At 42.6% G+C, this 17,121-nt stretch overlaps 1 protein-coding gene across 7 annotated transcripts in view; it reads right to left on the bottom strand.

Moving 5' to 3' along the window:
- CTIF (cap binding complex dependent translation initiation factor) overlaps positions 1-17,121 on the bottom strand; it is a 282,212-nt gene that overhangs the window by 31,770 nt on the left and 233,321 nt on the right. For 6 of the 7 annotated variants that reach the window (XM_072952320.1, XM_072952323.1, XM_072952324.1 and 3 more), the window contains one exon: positions 6,375-6,530. The exons of the other annotated variant lie outside the window; for it this stretch is intronic. In XM_072952320.1, the coding sequence (XP_072808421.1) occupies positions 6,375-6,530 (156 nt within the window). The remainder of the gene's footprint in view (positions 1-6,374; positions 6,531-17,121) is intronic. 7 annotated transcript variants of the gene reach the window in all.

The raw sequence follows: 17,121 nt of genomic DNA, 5'->3' as shown, positions 1-17,121 counted from the left end.
CAAAACAGCTTGTGGGACACCTTAGCATTTGTTTCTTTCATCTGTATCTTGTAGTTTTCAATGTATAAGTCTTCCACTTGCTGAGTTAAGTTTATTCCTTAAGTATTTCTTTCTTTCTGATGCTATTGTAAATGGGATCGCTTCCCTAATTTCCTTTTTTGACAGATCGTTATTAGCCTAAAGAACTGTAATGGATTTTTGTTATGCTGATTTAGTACCTTGCAAATTTACTGAATTCACTTATTAGTCCTTTTTTCTTTCTTTTTTTGTGGAGTCTTCAGGGTTTTCTGTGTACAAGATCATATCATCTACAAACAGAAGATTTCACTTCTCCCATTCCGATTTGAATACCTTTTATTTCTTTTTCTTGCCTAATTGCTCTGGCTGGGACTTCCAGTACTACGTTGAACAGGAGTGATGAGGGTGTGCTCTCTTGTCTTGTTCCTGATGTTGGATAGGAAGACTTAATGTATTTAAAATGTCAGTACTACTCAAAGTGACCTACAGACTCAGTGTAATTGCTAATCAAAATTCTAGTGTCATTTTCCACAGGAATAGAAAAAACAATTCTAAAATTCACATGGAACCATAAGAGACTCCAAATAGCTAAAGTAATCTTGAAACAACTCTAAAGAGAAAAACTCAGGAGGCATTGTACATCCCAATTTCAAGATATATTACAAAGCTATGGTGATTAAAACAAACATATAGACCAATGGTACAGAATTGAGAGCCCAGAAATAAATCCATGCATATATGGTCAACTGAGAGGGAGTGGATAGAAACAAAGGTGCCAGGAAAACACAATGGGGAAAGCATAGTCTCTTCAACAAATGGTGTTGGGAAAACTGGGTATCCACATGCAAAAGACTGAAACTGGACTCTTTTCTTATATCATACACAAAAATAAAATCCAAATGGATTAAAGACTTAAACATAACACCTGAAACTATAACTCCTTGAAGAAAACATATAGGAAAACTCTCATGACACTGGTCTTGGCAGCGATTTCATGGAGATGACACCAAAAGCACAAAAGCAAAAACAGACAAGGAGGACTACATCAAACTAAAAGCTTCTGTACAGCAAACGAAACAACAGAGCGAAAAGGCACCGTACAGAATGGGAGAAAATATTTGCAAATCATGCATCTGATAAGGGGTTAATTTTCAAAATAGATAAGAAACTCTTACAACCCAATAGCAACAAACCTAACAACTAGTTTTTTTAATGGGCTAAGGATTTGGATAGACATTTTTTTCAAAGAAGACATACAAATGGCCAACAGGTATATGAAAGGATGTTCAAGGTCACTAATCATCAGGGAAATGCATAGCAAAACCACCTCATACTTGTTAGGATGGCTATTTTATATATATATATAATATATAAAATATAATATAAACATATATTACATATTTATATTATATATAATATGTATTTATTTATATATTTTAATATATATTTATTATAATATATATTTATTTATATATTTTATATTATATAATATATATTATATATTTATATTATATAACATATATATATTATATATATATAAACAAAATTACAAAAGATAAAAGCATTGGCAAGGATGTAGAGAAATTAGAACTCTTGTACCTTGTTGATGGGAATGCAAAATGTACAGCTTCTATGGAAAACAGTAGGAAGCTTCCTCAAAAAAATTAAAAAGAGAACTATATTATCCAGCAATCTCACTCCTGAGTATTTCTCCAAAAGAACTGAAATCAAGATCTCAAATTGCTATTAGCACTCCCATGTTTGTTGCATTGCTATTCACGGCAGCCAAGATGTGGAAACAACTTAAATGTCCACTGACGGATGAATAGATTTTAAAACGTGGTCTATAACAAACTGGAATACTATGCAGCTTTAAAAATAGAAAAAAATTCTGCAATTTGGGACAACATGGATGAATATGGAAGACACTTTGCCAAGTGAAATAAACAGTCACAGAAGGACAAATACTGCACGTTCCCATTTATACGAGGTATCTAAAATAGTCAAACTCACAGAAACAAAGAGCAGGGTGGAGTTGTCAGAGGTTGGCAGGGAGGAAGAAGTACGGGGTTGCTAGTCACCAGGTACAAAATTCTAGTTACGTCAAGGGAATAAATTCCAGAGATCTGTTCAGTGTTGTGCCTAAAGGTGACCATACTCTACTGCACACTTAAAAGCCTGTTAAAAGAGTAGACCTCGTGGTAAGTATTCTTACCACAATATAGATTTTAAAATATTAAAAAGAGCTCATGAGGCAAATATGAGCTAGGAGGGCAAGGAGATTCACGCAGCTTCTGGTCACCAACAGTACTCTTCAATCACTTGGAAAACCATCTTGGCAGAAACTATTTGCTCTGAAACAATTAAAGGGCTCACTGAAAATTATTCTTTTTCATCTTTCGAAGAAGAAGCTCTGATTGGCCCTTGCTATTACGGCGAAAACAGAATCAATCCTACAGAGATCTGTTTGGCTTCCACCATGCAGCAGGCACTGGGGATGGACCAGAACAGAATGAGAGAAGCTCCTGCTCTGCTTGTAAGGCAGTGAAGCAGAGGGGTTAGGAGCAGGGACTCAGGCACCCAGATCTGGATTCCGATACTGACTCTGCTGCCTGCTAGCTGTGTGGCCATGAGCAAGCTGTCTGACCTCTCTGTTCTCTGGAAGATGGGGAAGATCATCTTCAGGGGGTTGCCCAAGTTAAAGACAAAAAAAAAAGCATGAAGTGCTTTGGACAATGCCTTCCACTGTGCTGAAACCATTACTAAAAAATATTATAAGGTGATATGAAAAGGATGGAGTGCACTGCCTTGCTTAGGAGGGAGCAGCTGGGGTAAGGATGGGGTGCTTCCAGAAGAGGTGACTTGAGCTGGGCTTGGGAGGAGGTGTTAGAGCAAGGAAGAGAGAGACTCCAGGGATGGAGTCCAGGGTTTCAAGCCTGAGTGACAGAACGTTATTTCAGCTAGGTTATAGTGTGGATGAAAATGCCCAGGGGACTTGTTCTAAGGTAGGGGGGTCTCAGAGAGCTGGATGTCCTCCAGTCTGAAGGGGCTCACGGGCTAAGCACGCATTCAATCTGAGTGAGCCCCGGGTCCAGTGAAGGTGGCCTCTGTGAGCATGAAGACCCCAAACTGAGAATTTCGTATCTTCTCCTTACGTTTGACTCTTCATACCAAGATGAGTTGCGGGTTTGTGTTTGACTCAGGGGCATTGAGGAGAGGGAGCAGGGAAGCTATGGTGGGTGGTGCCGAAGGAGAGGATGGACTGGGTGTCCCATGATGGTGAGAAAAGGCAATCGGGTGAGTCCTGGGGATGCTGCCTGGCCACAGGGGAACAGGAAGGCTGGGTCCGGGCCACGTGAGGACAGAGATGGAGCTGGAGGGTTTGGAACACTGCTAGTGCATCCTGTTGGAAGGGCTCAAGGCGTGACTTGGGATGTGTCAGTGGGCAGCTGGAGATGCTGGCCTGGGGGGTGGTCAGGGAGTTGGGAAGACCTCAGGGCAGGGTGGGTACATTTGGGGTCAGCCATCTGCATGGCCCCAGGGGAAGCGACTAAACTTGTCCAGCATGGAGAAAGGCAGCAGCAGTGACTTTGGCTCCTAGGAACTTCCTAGAGCTGGCTCAACCTGCTTTGAGGACGTGGATCAGGCCTGGGTATGAGTGTATGTGTAATAAGGCAAGGGAGACAGCAAATGACTCTAAGAATTCAGGGGTCTCCAGGAAGCTGGGAAAGGCACAGGCCCTCCAGAAAGACTGATAAGATGCCTGGAGCATCCCTTTACGTCCCAATCTTTCCTTAAAGCCTTGTTTCTGGGAAGCTGAGTTCTCTGTTGGAAACAGCTCTGAATCAGGAGTTCCAGAGCACCAGGCCAGCTCTGGCATGGCCTGCCTGTGTGTCTCTGGGCAGGGCACTCAGCCCTCGTGCTCCTTTAAGACTGGGCTTGTACCCAGACCCTGGGTCAGGCTGGCGGACCTGAGAGCCGCCCTGCCCTAGAACAAGTCCCCTGGGCATTTCTTTCACATTCTGACCTAGTTGCCTTAGTGCACTTTAGCATCCTCTGCATGCCCTGCATCCTCCCTCAATCCTTCCAGAGTGAGCACCACGGTGTCCCTTTACAGGTGAGGAACCAAGGCTTAGAGCAGGTGAACTCCTCCTAGATGGCACAGCCAAAAACAAAAACAAAAACAAAACAAAACAAAAAACCCCACAGAGGCAGGATCTGAACCCAGGACTGACATTCTTTAACTATCTCTCACCAGGTGGCTTCAAGCAGATAGCTTGGAACGTGGGACTGTGGTTTCCTCTATTACGAAATGGTGAAGGCCACAGTTGATCTATTTACTCTTTAGGTTTACGGTGAGCATGGCAGGGGTCTGTGTGACACCATCTTGAAAAGTTTAATGCATCAAACAAGTGTGTATTAGGGGAGGCTCCTTGTTTCTGGTCTGTGTAGACCTCTCGGCACCTTCCGGATCTCACGCCAGAAGGTTCACACTACCTCAGGCGGTGTCAGAAGTGTCCCGACAGTCAGGGCCAGCACACGGCTTGAGGGAGCAGGTGACAGCAACACCAGGAGGTGCCCAGATCACGCAGAGGGAACATGTTGGGGCAATCTAGGTCACTGACCTAGAACAGCGCTGCTCCCTGCCTTGAGGCTGGGATGTCAGGGGTGCAGGGCAACTCAGGCAAGGATGGGAGGACCCCAGAGGCCAGCCCCGTGCCTCCAAGAGGGCTGCCTTCAAAGCATCCCAAAGGGATGTGAAAAGCATAGCCATGGCCTCTCATGCTGCAGTCTGAGCTGAGGACACTTTGAAAGTGAAATCAAATTGCAAGAGGCCACTGACTGAATCTGAGAAACGAGTTTGAATTCAAGTACCTTTGTCAAGATGCATCTGTGGCTACACGGAGTGGCAGAGGCTTACGGGGTCACAAAGCACCCAGGAGGGGCCTGCATGCTCTGCTCTCATGCACATCCACGTAGTCTTCGATGAACGTGCTATTTCCCCATAAATGATGCTTCAAAAACATCTACAAATACTCTCTCCCTTCTCTTAAATTGCTCTCTTGTCTTTCTTTCAGAAACACAGAAATGTCTCTTGACCCCATACCTCGCCTTTTGCTGACACGTTCCCTCTTCCTGCGGCCTTTCATAGAAACACCTCTCCAAAGACTTGTCCACATTCACATCTTCACCTCCACCGACTCCCCGACACGGCCATGTAGCTTCTGCGCTCACTCCCCTGACACCTTGGGGCCCCTGACCTCCTTGTGGCCAAACCCAGGCTACTCCCCGTCATGGTCCCGTTGATTCCCTAGAGGCTGCTCCTCCCTATGTCTTGGGACCGGCTGCTGAGGGTGGGAGGGGACAGCACCTGTGAGGTGTAGGCTGGGCCCACCCCTCTGGAGGAGAGTTGTGATGACTCGAGCCCTCCTGGTTTGCTTCCAGCCTCCACTCCTCCAGCTCCTCTCCTCCATCTGCACCCCACCCCCACCCCCACCCCCAGGTGACCCCATCCGGTCCCCAACACCAGGTACCCGTGGACGCTCAATCCTGTGTCCCCAGGTCAGACAGTTCTACCCGAACAACAGAGGGACAGCTCCCTAGGGACCGCCAACAGGCCCCCCAAACTTCTGGTTTCCGTCGCCACTCTGTTTCCCTTCCAGCTTCCTCTCCCAGGAAAAGGTGCCAGGAGGCAGGTAAATGAGGATCCTGCATCACTTCCCTTCACTGTATCTTATGTCAGCAGGTACTGTTGGTTCAAACTCAAAGATCTAAGTGGGATACAAATGGCCTTCCTCCTCCTCACTCCCATGACTGTGTTCTGAGCCACCAGCCTCTCACTGGACGACACCAGCAGCTCCCACATTTGCCCCTTCAGTTCTATCCCCTGAGAACCGCCAAGGGTGACCCTCTAAAGTGGGTTATAATTCCCCACTGACTTTGTACTTCTTAAAAGTTTCTTGATTTTTCTTATTTGTTTCTTCTTCAGGGGAAATTTAGAAGCAAACATTTTTTGGAATAAATAATTCAATGGTAAACCGATCCAGTCCAAAGATCCATTCATTCGAATAATATTTTCTGTAGGCCCCCTTTCTGCAGGCAGTGTTCTAGAATATGAGTTACTGCAGTCTGAGTTCCTAATACTTTCCTGTGGGGGGCTATTTCCCGTTACGCAAATTCAATAAATAAAAACCTGGAGATAGTAAACAAAAGCTCGGGGGAGTCACGTTTCTCTCTCCCAAAAGGTGGATCACTCTACGCGGTACAAGCCTTGCGGCTTTCCCGGCGCATCCGGGACGCGCGCCCTTAGCGCCCGCTCTCTGGCCGGCTGGGGACCCGGCCGCGCGGCGGCTTACCTCCCTGAGGCAGGTGTAGATGGGGCAGACGAGCACGCGGAAGGGCTCGCCCGTGCTGCTGCGCATGGTGCCGAACACCTCGCACAGGAAGGTGATGAAGCCCAGCCAGCGCTCCACGTCCTGCTGCTGCAGCTCCTCCCGCACCGTGAAGTCCTTCTGCGGAGACACGAGAGACCACGTCAGCCGCGCGAGGGGCTGGGAGGGGCCCGGGCAGCGCCCCGCTCTGCCGCGCTGCCCGCTGGCTAAGGGCTGGCCCTGGGCAACTGGTAAACCCCATGTTTTCAACGAGGAGGGAGATGGGTGACCCGTGGCTGGAGCGTGAATGCCGAGGACTCAGTTGTGGTAGAAGGTTTACCTTTGGCCAGAGCACCTCTTCATTGTCTCCGATTTGGGAGGTCACACAGCCTTGCCTCACTGACCCCAATACTGAGGTGGAGGCAATGAGATAAAGGGGAGGATGACCCCTTACCCAGTCATCGCTGCCTCCGTTCAACTCTTTGTGGCTAAACTATCTCCCCTTGCTAATCTCCAAATCATGCCTCCACGGCCGGGAGGGTAACCAGAACTTTGCCCCACACCCGTCCAGCAGTGGCCCGTCTTGGCCCCTGCACTGGGTTAGAGACACAGCCACAGCCCTTGCCTGCAAGGGGCCTGGAGCAGAGAAGGAAAATTAGAGGCATTCGTTCATTGCTTCCTTCCTCTTCCTTAATATTACTGCCCCACTGTGCACCAGGCACTGCAGTAGGGGCTAGGATAAGACATACTCACTCATAACTGATACAAAACAGAAGGAACTAAAAGCCATGGTGGGGTGGGGCTCCAGGTAAAGGGACTTTGGGGAACTCAGATGTAAGAGTTACTACTTTCAACTAGAAATCAGTGCCTTTGAAGAGATGGAAGGTCCCTACGGATGACCTGGTTAATGTTAGTGCCTCGTGTGTAATGAAGGTGCCATCCAGAAACCTAAAAGGGCAGGTGAGGCCTCAGTCTCCTTGGCTGGCAGATTAGGGGCTGGATGAGAAGACTTCCAAGAGAAGTCCCACCAGTTCCAGCTTCTGAGAGCCTGGGTCATAGCTTATGACTATCGGAGCTTCATCAATTTCAAGTGTGTGTGTGTGTGTGTGTGTGTGTGAAACAGAAGGAGCAGTGGCTACCATCTTTGAGGCAGACACTAATCAAGCACTTTCATTGCAATGTCTCACCTAGTCATCACAATCATCCTATGAGGCAGGTCCTGGTATTGCCCCATTTTACAGCTGGTGAGTCTGAGGTTAGAGCAGTTATGCAATTTACCCCTGGCTATGAGGCAATGGCAGAGCTGGGACTTGAACCCTGGTCTGCCTGCTCTGAAGACCAACTCCCCCGCCCCCTCCTTTTTTGATGGTGTGTTTAGATTGGAAAAGTAATACCTCAGAGGCCAAACTCTTATTCACTTTCCAAGTCTGTACTTTCCACCAAGTCACAGGTCTGGACTGTCCGTGGAGGTCCATTCATACCTACAGATCTCATGGGCCTCACACCTGCGCTCAGGCCTCCTGCCTCGCCACTCTCTTCCCACTGAAATGTTCACCTGTATACAACTGTGGTCTGCCAGCACATGGGGTCCTTTCAGCCTGGAGGCTGAGCCAGGGCAGAGTCCTTGGAAGAGTCCCTTGGGGTTAGCCAGGGACCCCAAAAGTAGCAGGATCTCTTCCCTAGTACAGAATCTGGATCAGGCAGTTCCCATAGGGACTGCCCTACAGTTTTCTCATTCTTGTGACCCAGTGAATTACCTTCCCTGCTGCCCCAGAATCTGCAAAGGACGCTGTACTGCTGGCCTTGAGGTCATGAAACTTCGGGTGGTTACACTCTCATTAACTTCTGTTTATGATTTCCTTATATGGTCAGAGCATTGGCGGCGTTACCATTCCCATTTTAGAATGGGGAAAACTGAGGTACAAAGAGTTGAAAAGACTTGACCAGGGTCACCGGCACAAGAACTTGAACAAGAACCTAAGCCCCTCCATTGCTGTCTGCTCTGAGCTAAATGTTCTCAGCCCTGTTTGCACACTGGAGTCATCTGGAGGAACTGAGAAGCTACTAATGCTTGGACTCCGCCCCAAAGAGGCTTGTGTAAATGGTCAGGGTGGAGCCAGGACACTGATACATTTTGAAAGCTTGCCAGGTGATTCCAATGCACAACCGTGGTTGAGAACCACAAGCCGAGGACTATATAAAGTGCCATCTTGGGAGTTAAAATGGTGCCTCTCTGTCAATGCCTGGGATGCCCTTTCTCCATCTCCCCCCAAAATACCTGTGAAGTCAGATATAGAGGAGGAAGATAAGAGTTCACCACAGTCTCTTTACCATTAAAATGCTGTCATCAAGAAGTTCTAGTTGCCCAGAGCAGCTTGGCTTCCTACCCACAAGATCACAGCCAGGGGTGAGACGGGAGGGAACTTCAGCTTCAGCCCGCCCTCTGTCTGCCCCTGGCTGGTAGGCAAAGAGTCTGTAACTACTGACAAGGCCCCGTGCCTGTGCATTAAGGCAGCTCCCAGGAGCACTGCTCTTACCCCAGTCACTGGAGATTCAGGGGCAGAAGGAGTTGGGGAGGTTCCCTGTGTCCTCGGAGGCACAGCGTTCTCAGTCAAAGCCCTCTGGGGCAGGAAAAGGCTCAGGGCAGTGCAAAGCAGGGACTGGAGTTTTTAAAAAGATGATTATATCTGATCAAAGAACTACAGCTTGATTCAGGTTCCTCCTGATAATCAGTGGCGTTGAGAGAGGAGTCTGTCTTGGGTGGCAGAGCTCACTAGAAGACTGAGTGCCTGCTAAGTACTGGAAGTTGAACTTGGGATGTGTGCCTACAGCCACCAGCTTTAGGTCCAAGGGAGAGACTCTGCTATTACCTTAGCAGACAGTGAGCAATTCCAAGGATGATTTGAGGAACTAACCAAGACCAAACCCAGCTTTCTCATTCAAGGGAAAGGGAGGAGAAAAGAAATATGGCGTCTATGGGAAAGTCCTGCACCGCAGGATAAGGGAGCCTTATCTTGAAGACCTAATGGAGATGCATAACTCTGAAAATGTCAACTACAATAAACCAAAGATAAATAAAATAAAAAACCCAAGGACGAACATGTGGGACTGAACGTCTGTTAAGAACAGTAATATGGATTCTGTGATATGATTAAAACTGTAGGCTGAGATGAAGTGTGAGACTGGGACTGGGGTTAGGAGAGAACCAAATGAGATCAGAAATCCAACAACAATATGAAATGTAAATTGGAAGGAGTAAAGGACAGAATGGATACTGCAGAAAAAGTGAAATAAGACAGACTTGGAAAAGGGCTTGAGAGCTGAAGACAGAGATAAATAGATTTAAAAAAAAGAAAGAAGAAAAATGAAAGAGAAGACAGAGAATGAACACCTAACCTACGAATTAGAGTTTACAAAAGGAACATCAGAGTACATGGAACAAAGGAACAAGAGAGAAAAATTTCAAGTTGAAAACAAAATCCAGAAAAACAAAAAAGAGCTGACTCTTCAGGCAAAAAGGGTTCACAGTGTTCCAGAGCCCCACCATTTATACTTAGCAGGAGAATCTTCTTTTTTAATTTTAAGGAAAAGGAAAATTTCTAAAAACAGCTTTGAAGGGAAAAAAAAACAAGCACTAGGTTTCTTACAAAGGAACAAAAATATGGTTGGCTTTACACTTCTGTAATTGATGATAAAATTCAGAGACACTGAGGCAACATCTTTGTATGTTTGAGGTGGAAAGAACACACCTAACTGAGTGAAAGCAAGGGATAGACATTTTACACAAGCAAATTTTTTTTAAAAATCCCACCCACGTGCTTATCTTTAAATAAAAAGTAAATGGTGCAGCTGACATGGAAAACAGTATGGTGATTCCTCAAAAAATCAGAAATAGAATTACCAATATGACCCAACAATTCCACTTCTGGGGATGGATACAAAAGAACTGAAAGCAGGCTCTTGAAGAGGTATTTGCACACCCACGTTCATAGCTGCACTATTCATAATAGCCAAGAGGTAGAAGCAACCCAAGTGCCCATCAACAGATGAATGAACAAAATGTAGTAATATGCAGACAACAGGGTATTATTCAATCTCAGAATACAATGATGCATGCTACAACATGCATAAGCCTTGAGGACATTATGTTAAGCGAAATAAGTCAGTCACAAAAAGACAAGTCCTGTATGATTCCACTTATATAGGTATCCAGAGTAGTCAGATTCACAGAAACAGAAAGTAGAATGATGATTGCCAGAGGCGAGGGAGAGGGGGCAATGAGGAGCTGTTTAATAAGTTAGAATTTCAGTTTTGTAAGATGAAAAGTTTTGGAGACTGCATAGCAATGAGACTATCCTTAACACGACTGAGCTGCACACTTAGAACATGGCTGAGATGATAAACTTTGTCTTTTCTGAAAACTACAATTAGTACAAGCAGTAGAGTGCATGCTTATTAGCATGCACGAGGTCCTGGGTTCAATCCCCAGTACCTCCTCTAAAAATAAATAAACCTAATTGCTTCCTCCCACCAAAATAAATAAATAAAAACTACAATGAAAAATAACTTAAAAATTAAAAACTTCATCTTCTTTTCCTAAAAACACACTGTGCTGGAGGTCATAAATTTTATTTATTTATTTTTTATTGAAGTATAGTCAGTTACAATGTGTCAATTTCTGGTGTACAGCACAATGTCCCAGCCATGCATATACATACATATATTCCTTTTCATATTATTTTTCATTAAAGGTTATTACAAGATATTGAATATAGTTCCCTGTGCTATATAGAAGAAATTTTGTTTTTTAAAATCTATTTTTATATATAGTGGCTAACATTTGCAAATCTCAGACTCCCAAATTTATCCCTTCCCACCCTCTTTTCGCCCAGTAACCATAAGATTGTTTACTATGTCTGTGAGTCTGTTTCTGAAAAGCTTTCTTGAATGCTTGCTTCAGCCAAAAAGAAATTTCTTACTCAACTCTGAGAAAATCATGGTATAGAAGGACCAGAAATGAAAACTTGAAACCAGGTAGACTTATGAAGTTAAGTCAAAATAAGTAATTATAATTTTGGTTATAAGGATGAGTCAAAAGCCAGAAATAATCCTTGAAAGAGAAGACACTTGAAAATTAAATGTAATTTGAATAAGAATTTCGTAGTAGTAGTAGCAGTAACTTAACAATCCAAGATTAAATTACTAAAGACTGATAAATACTGGTGGGAGAGGGGCAGAAAATTGTAAAGGACACAAAATTTAGCAACTTAGACCATAAAGACTCACAGATTATTATCTTTCTTAAGTTTGATAGAGAAATAGATGTTACAATATGTTTTTAAAAATATTAAAAGAAAACACTAGTAACCACTAGCAGATTAAAATAAAACAAGATATATAAAATAAATAAATGGGTAAAATGAAAATAAAATTAAAACACAAGTAAACTCAAAATAGTTTTCAAGATAACAATCATTAAGTGAAATAAAGATGTTGACTTATGTGGATAGAAATACAAGCCAATATAGTTCATATAAAACATTATAATACTGTATAGTATAGACTCAAATACATAAAACAAAAGCTACTAAACATAAGGAAAAGACTAGTATTGGGAAACGAAATCACTAGTATTCTATGGCTGGTTAAATGAACAAAAATTGATTACTCAGATGATTTAGTGTAATGAATAAGATAAAATCGAAACAAGCCTGAATTATAAACTGTGATTCTACTGTAAGTGTTAAAATACAGAAATTGTACGGGTTGCATATTTGTACTAAGAATTAAAAACAATGAAAAACTTAGCCTATTACTTGGATGTTTAAAAGGTATTCTCCTAAAGAAAGATGGACTAAAGATGTAACCAAATATGTAATAATAGATTATTTAGGAAATAAAGAGCTGTAAAAACTTGTGAGATGTGGTCAAAGCTATAATGAGAGGTAAATTTTTGTCTTAACTACTTTCGCTATTAAAAGAGAAAGCAGGGGGAGGGTATAGCTCAAGTGGTAGAGTGCATGCTTAGCATGCACAGGTTCCTGGGTTCAATTCCCAGTACCTCCTCTAAAAATAAATAAATCTAATTATCTCCCTTTGCCAAAAAAAAAAAATTAATTAAAAAAAGAAGCAAATGTATCCTCTAAACCTATGCAGCTAATACAGTAGCCACTAGTCACATGTGACTATTGAGTCCTTGAAATGTGCCTCTAAACTGAGATGCACTGTCTGTGTAAAACAGACACTAGTTTTTATAGAGTTAGCATGAAAAAAAGAATGTAAAATATCTCACATTTTAAAAATACTGATCGCATGTTGAAATTCTGGATATAATGAGTATAATAAAATACAATATTAAATTTAAAAGTACATATGTGGATCGTATTATCCTTCTGTTGGACAGTGTTAATCTACATATTCAACTCAAAAAGCTTAGAAAACCACCAATAACGAAGGGAAGAGATGAAAGGGCAAAATACAGATAAAGCCAGCAATTAACTAATTAGAAAATAGGGAAAGGAAATTATATACAAAATTAAAGAAGAAATAGAAATAAAATTAGAAATATGAACAATATATATAAACATATAAAGTAGATAAAAAAAGCACAATAAAAACTATTTACAACTCTATGCTAATGATTTTGGAAAAATGATGAAATAGATGCTCTTTTAGAAAATAAATATCACCAAACCTTACTAAAAAATAAGAAGCCAGAAAATACCGAAAAACACGAAAAGTCCTGAAAAAATACCTAGTATAGAAACTTGTAACTCTTATAGGTGAGTCACACTTTGAAAAAGTGAGATACTTGCTCTGCTACGTAAACTGGTCCAAAAAACAGAAAAAGATAAGCTTTTCCAGTTCCCTGTTACCAAAACCTCATAATGATGGTAAATCACAAATAAGGAAGTCTATGGGCTACTCCTTCTCATGTGAATAGATGTGAAAGTCCTAACTGAAATACTAACAAATGGATCCCTTATAGCCAAGTAGATTTTATCAGAGAGGCAAGGATGATTTGGTATCAGTAAATCTATAAATGTAATATATTCCATCAATAGGCCTGATTAAAAATGAGCAGCAGCATCCATGACCTTTGAAGGAAGGAGGTAAAATGATTTGATATGACTATATATATGAGAAATCCAAAAGAACTCTCTAATAAAGATTAGAATTAACAAGAGAGTTTAGTAACTAATTAATCAATGAGAATTTAGACGCAAACTTAATATAGAAAAATCAACAGCTTTTTAATTTACCCAGTGAGATATTTTAATGCACAAAAGCTCATTTAGTAAACAATAGAAATTCTTAAATGACATTGTTTAAAAACGTGCAAGGTTTCTATGAAGAAAATTGCAAAACTGAACTGAGAAATTTAAGAGAAAAGTCTTAACCAAGTGAAGAAACATAATATTCCTTAATGGGTAGACAGCAATGAAAAGATGGTAATTCTCCTTGAAATAATTCACAGGTTTAACACCAATTTGTACTCTATTTCAACGGGAACTTTTTAGAGAAAAAGGGGAAATGGAGACTTGAAAAAAGTCATCCTAAAATTAATTTGAAAGAATAATAGGGAAATAGCTTAAAACAAAAGAAAAGAAAATAGGAAAGAATTATATTACGTACACTTATTCTAAAGCTTTAATAATGAAAAGGGTGTGGAACTGACATAAGACAGCACAGCTACATCAGATAGCCTAGAAACAAATTTGGCATCCATAAGGATTTATCACATGGTCCCTGGAGAACCACAGTCAGTAGCAAAGGAAGCATTATTCACTCAAGCAATGGTTCAGAGACAGCTGTCTATGTGTGTGTGGGGAGGGACGAAGGGCAAGGATAATTTAGAGTCTCCTTTCATACTGGGATCTAAAATGAATTCCAGATGGAATAAAGAGGTAAATGTTAAAAAAAAGAAAAAGAAAAAAAGAAAAAGGACAAATGGTAAGAACTTGAAGAAAATTGAGTATCAAATTTCTAGATGAAGGGCTTTCTACATTAAAATAAGAGGAATGTATCAAAATATTATAAACACATTTTGAAGGCGATTGACAAACTAGGAAAAAATTTGCAATAAATGGGACAAAGGGTAATGGTCTTAATATATAAATAGCTTGTTCAAATTGGTATTAAAAGTACTAAATCCCCCGGGGACAATTGGAAAGGGCATTAAAACATAATTTATATGTCAAAACATAAATTGCTGATAAATATGTAAAAATTAATTAAATCTCAGTTGCAATCAAACAAGTGAAAATATAATGTTTTTTCACCTACTATGCTAGCAAAGCTTAAAAACCAGTAGTAGTCAATGCTGGTGAAGATGCAGTGAGACATACTCTCACTCTATGGGCAGTGTAAACTGATATCACTTTCCTGGAAAATCTTAAGCCTTTCAAGTGATCTTATTGTTTGATCCAGTAATTTCACTTCTGGACAATTATCATAAGGAAATAATTAAAAATAACAGGAAAAATAAGGTTAATACACACAAAACTTCAACAACTAGGCATCTAACAATAGAGGAATGATTAAGAAAATGATGATTCATACACTCGTTAAAATTATGTTGATGAGAAGTTTGTAACAGCTTGGGAAAATGGCTCTGTGATGCTAAGTAAAAAAAAAAGGAAAAGCAAAATTACATATATTATATAATCTCATCCATGAAAAAAAAATTTTTTAAAGGAAAAAAGATGAGAAATAGCCCAAGCGTTAAGAGTGGTCTGTTTCTCCATAGTGGAATTATGGATGACCTTTATTTTCAACTTTTTTTTATTGTTTTCTGAATTTCCCTACATTTCTGTGAACATTTTGTTTTATAATCAGAAAAACAGTTACTTAAAAAGAAATTGGCAGATTGTGACATTTTTCCTTGATTTTTTTCTTTTTTTTTGATTGGGACATCAGAACTCTTGGAGTGACCTGCCAGCTAGTGGCGATTCTCACTAGAAGGGTGGAGAAGTGGGTTGTGACCCTGCCCAGCCCAGAGGCCATCAAAAGCCAGCCTATGTGTCTCTTCTGGGTGCGTATGTTGTAGGTTGCCAGCTTCTCCTCCGGAACAAGGAGCTCTTTTCTGCCAACCCAAACCAGCCATCCCCTGGGTCACCAGCTCCGCCTTCAATCTCAGCCTTTTGCATCCAGAACCAGCAAGGGGCCTCAGATTGGTGGCAGCCATTTCAAAGTCTGGTATTTGGCTCCAGGTTCTCATCTGACTGGCAGGCTCCCTCCCAGCAACCCCTAGTGCCTTTCCCCAAACTTTAAGGCTACCATTTAAGCCCTGTTTCCTGCCTAAAACTATTTACTGACGTACTGCTATTTCCTGCACCAGCCACATCAATAAGGCCTGAAAGCCATTCAGTGTCTCAGGTTTCTCAAGGCATTCTGGGAAATTCTTCCCCACTCTGGATAACCACATGAACTCTGGCATGATAGAGTCCTGCGGTCAAGCCAAAAGCAGCTGCCTACAGGCAAAGGGGGAAAACACCCCCCGTCCGGAGCGGGTGGCCAGCAGCCGCAGCAGGGAGACGGTGCCCTGAGAGAAGGGAGGCATTAGGGCACAAGGACCTCCGTGTTTTCCGAAGCTTCCTGAAGGAGATGGCAGCCCCGCCGATCCCTGAAAACTCACCATCACTTCCTTCTCCTCCTTCTGAAACAAATGACCAAGGGAAATTTGTCCATCCACTTTCTACACCCCCGGTGACTCTCGTTTGTTTCTGTGCAGAGAGGTGGCGGTGGCTGCCATGTCCCCAGTGTGGAGGAGAAAGTGCCCTTTTATTTCCTGCTGGCAAGAAGTTTCTTTTTCCTTGAGAAGTCACGATGAGATGTGGGAGGGGTGGGTACTGGGAGCTGGTGACAGCCCACCCTCAAGGAGTTGAGCCCAGTCCTCCCCCCGGTCATTGGTTGGAGGGCTTAAAGAGAATATTTTCCAAAATGCTTTATATTGGAATGAGGAAAGTCATTTTCAAATAGAAGGCTCTTTTTTTTTTTTTTTAAATTCAGCTCAAACTTTCACTTCCCCTGTTGGCTCCTCAGGGACGCTTCCCCTGACTGCCCGTCTAGGACAGCAGCCCCCAGGGCTCACCGTCTGGAAGCCTGCTGTATTTTCCTCCCAGCCCTTATCACCTCTGTCAGGTCCTGTATTTGTTGAGGATCTGACCTTTCACTAGAAAGAAAGTTTCTCTAGGTCTGGAATCCTGCTGTCTTATCCATCGCCTTGTCCCCTAGGATGGTACCTGGTTCGAGCAGGTGGTTGTGAACACGTGGGTAAAGATGCCACGATAAACAACCAGACATCTCTTCTTTAAGAAGGCAGCCTGTTCAGAGGGTACAGGCCGCTGCCATTCTTTCCTTAATCTAAGACTTGAGAGGACAGGTCAGTATGTTTGCTGAATCCGCATTTCCTCTCATTTGTGGTTATTTCCCTCCCCGATGTCATCTTTCTACCCGCTCTGTGCCAGCCCTGGTCCCCCTGCTCGGTGCCAGCCCTGGTCCCCCTGCTCCAGGGCCGTCTCGTGGCTTGTTTCACTTTTGTGAGTAATATTTTTGTCATAGGGTGTCATAGTTTCCTTTGTCTATTTGGGATTTTTTTTCCCTTTTCAAGGTTGCATCGAGCAAGCCCATGCCGTTCTGCAGAGTCGCCCTTCGTGATACGGTCATCTGTGGTTTTCATCCGGCTCCTCCCCGGCCTCAGGCCTCCCCTTCAGTCAGCCGGTCCCTCAGA

The sequence above is a fragment of the Vicugna pacos genome, chromosome 30 (genome assembly GCF_048564905.1).
Source record: "Vicugna pacos chromosome 30, VicPac4, whole genome shotgun sequence".
NCBI lineage: Eukaryota > Metazoa > Chordata > Mammalia > Artiodactyla > Camelidae > Vicugna > Vicugna pacos.
The sequence above is the reverse complement of the archived record's forward strand: the minus strand, read 5'-3'. Positions and strand labels throughout refer to the sequence as shown.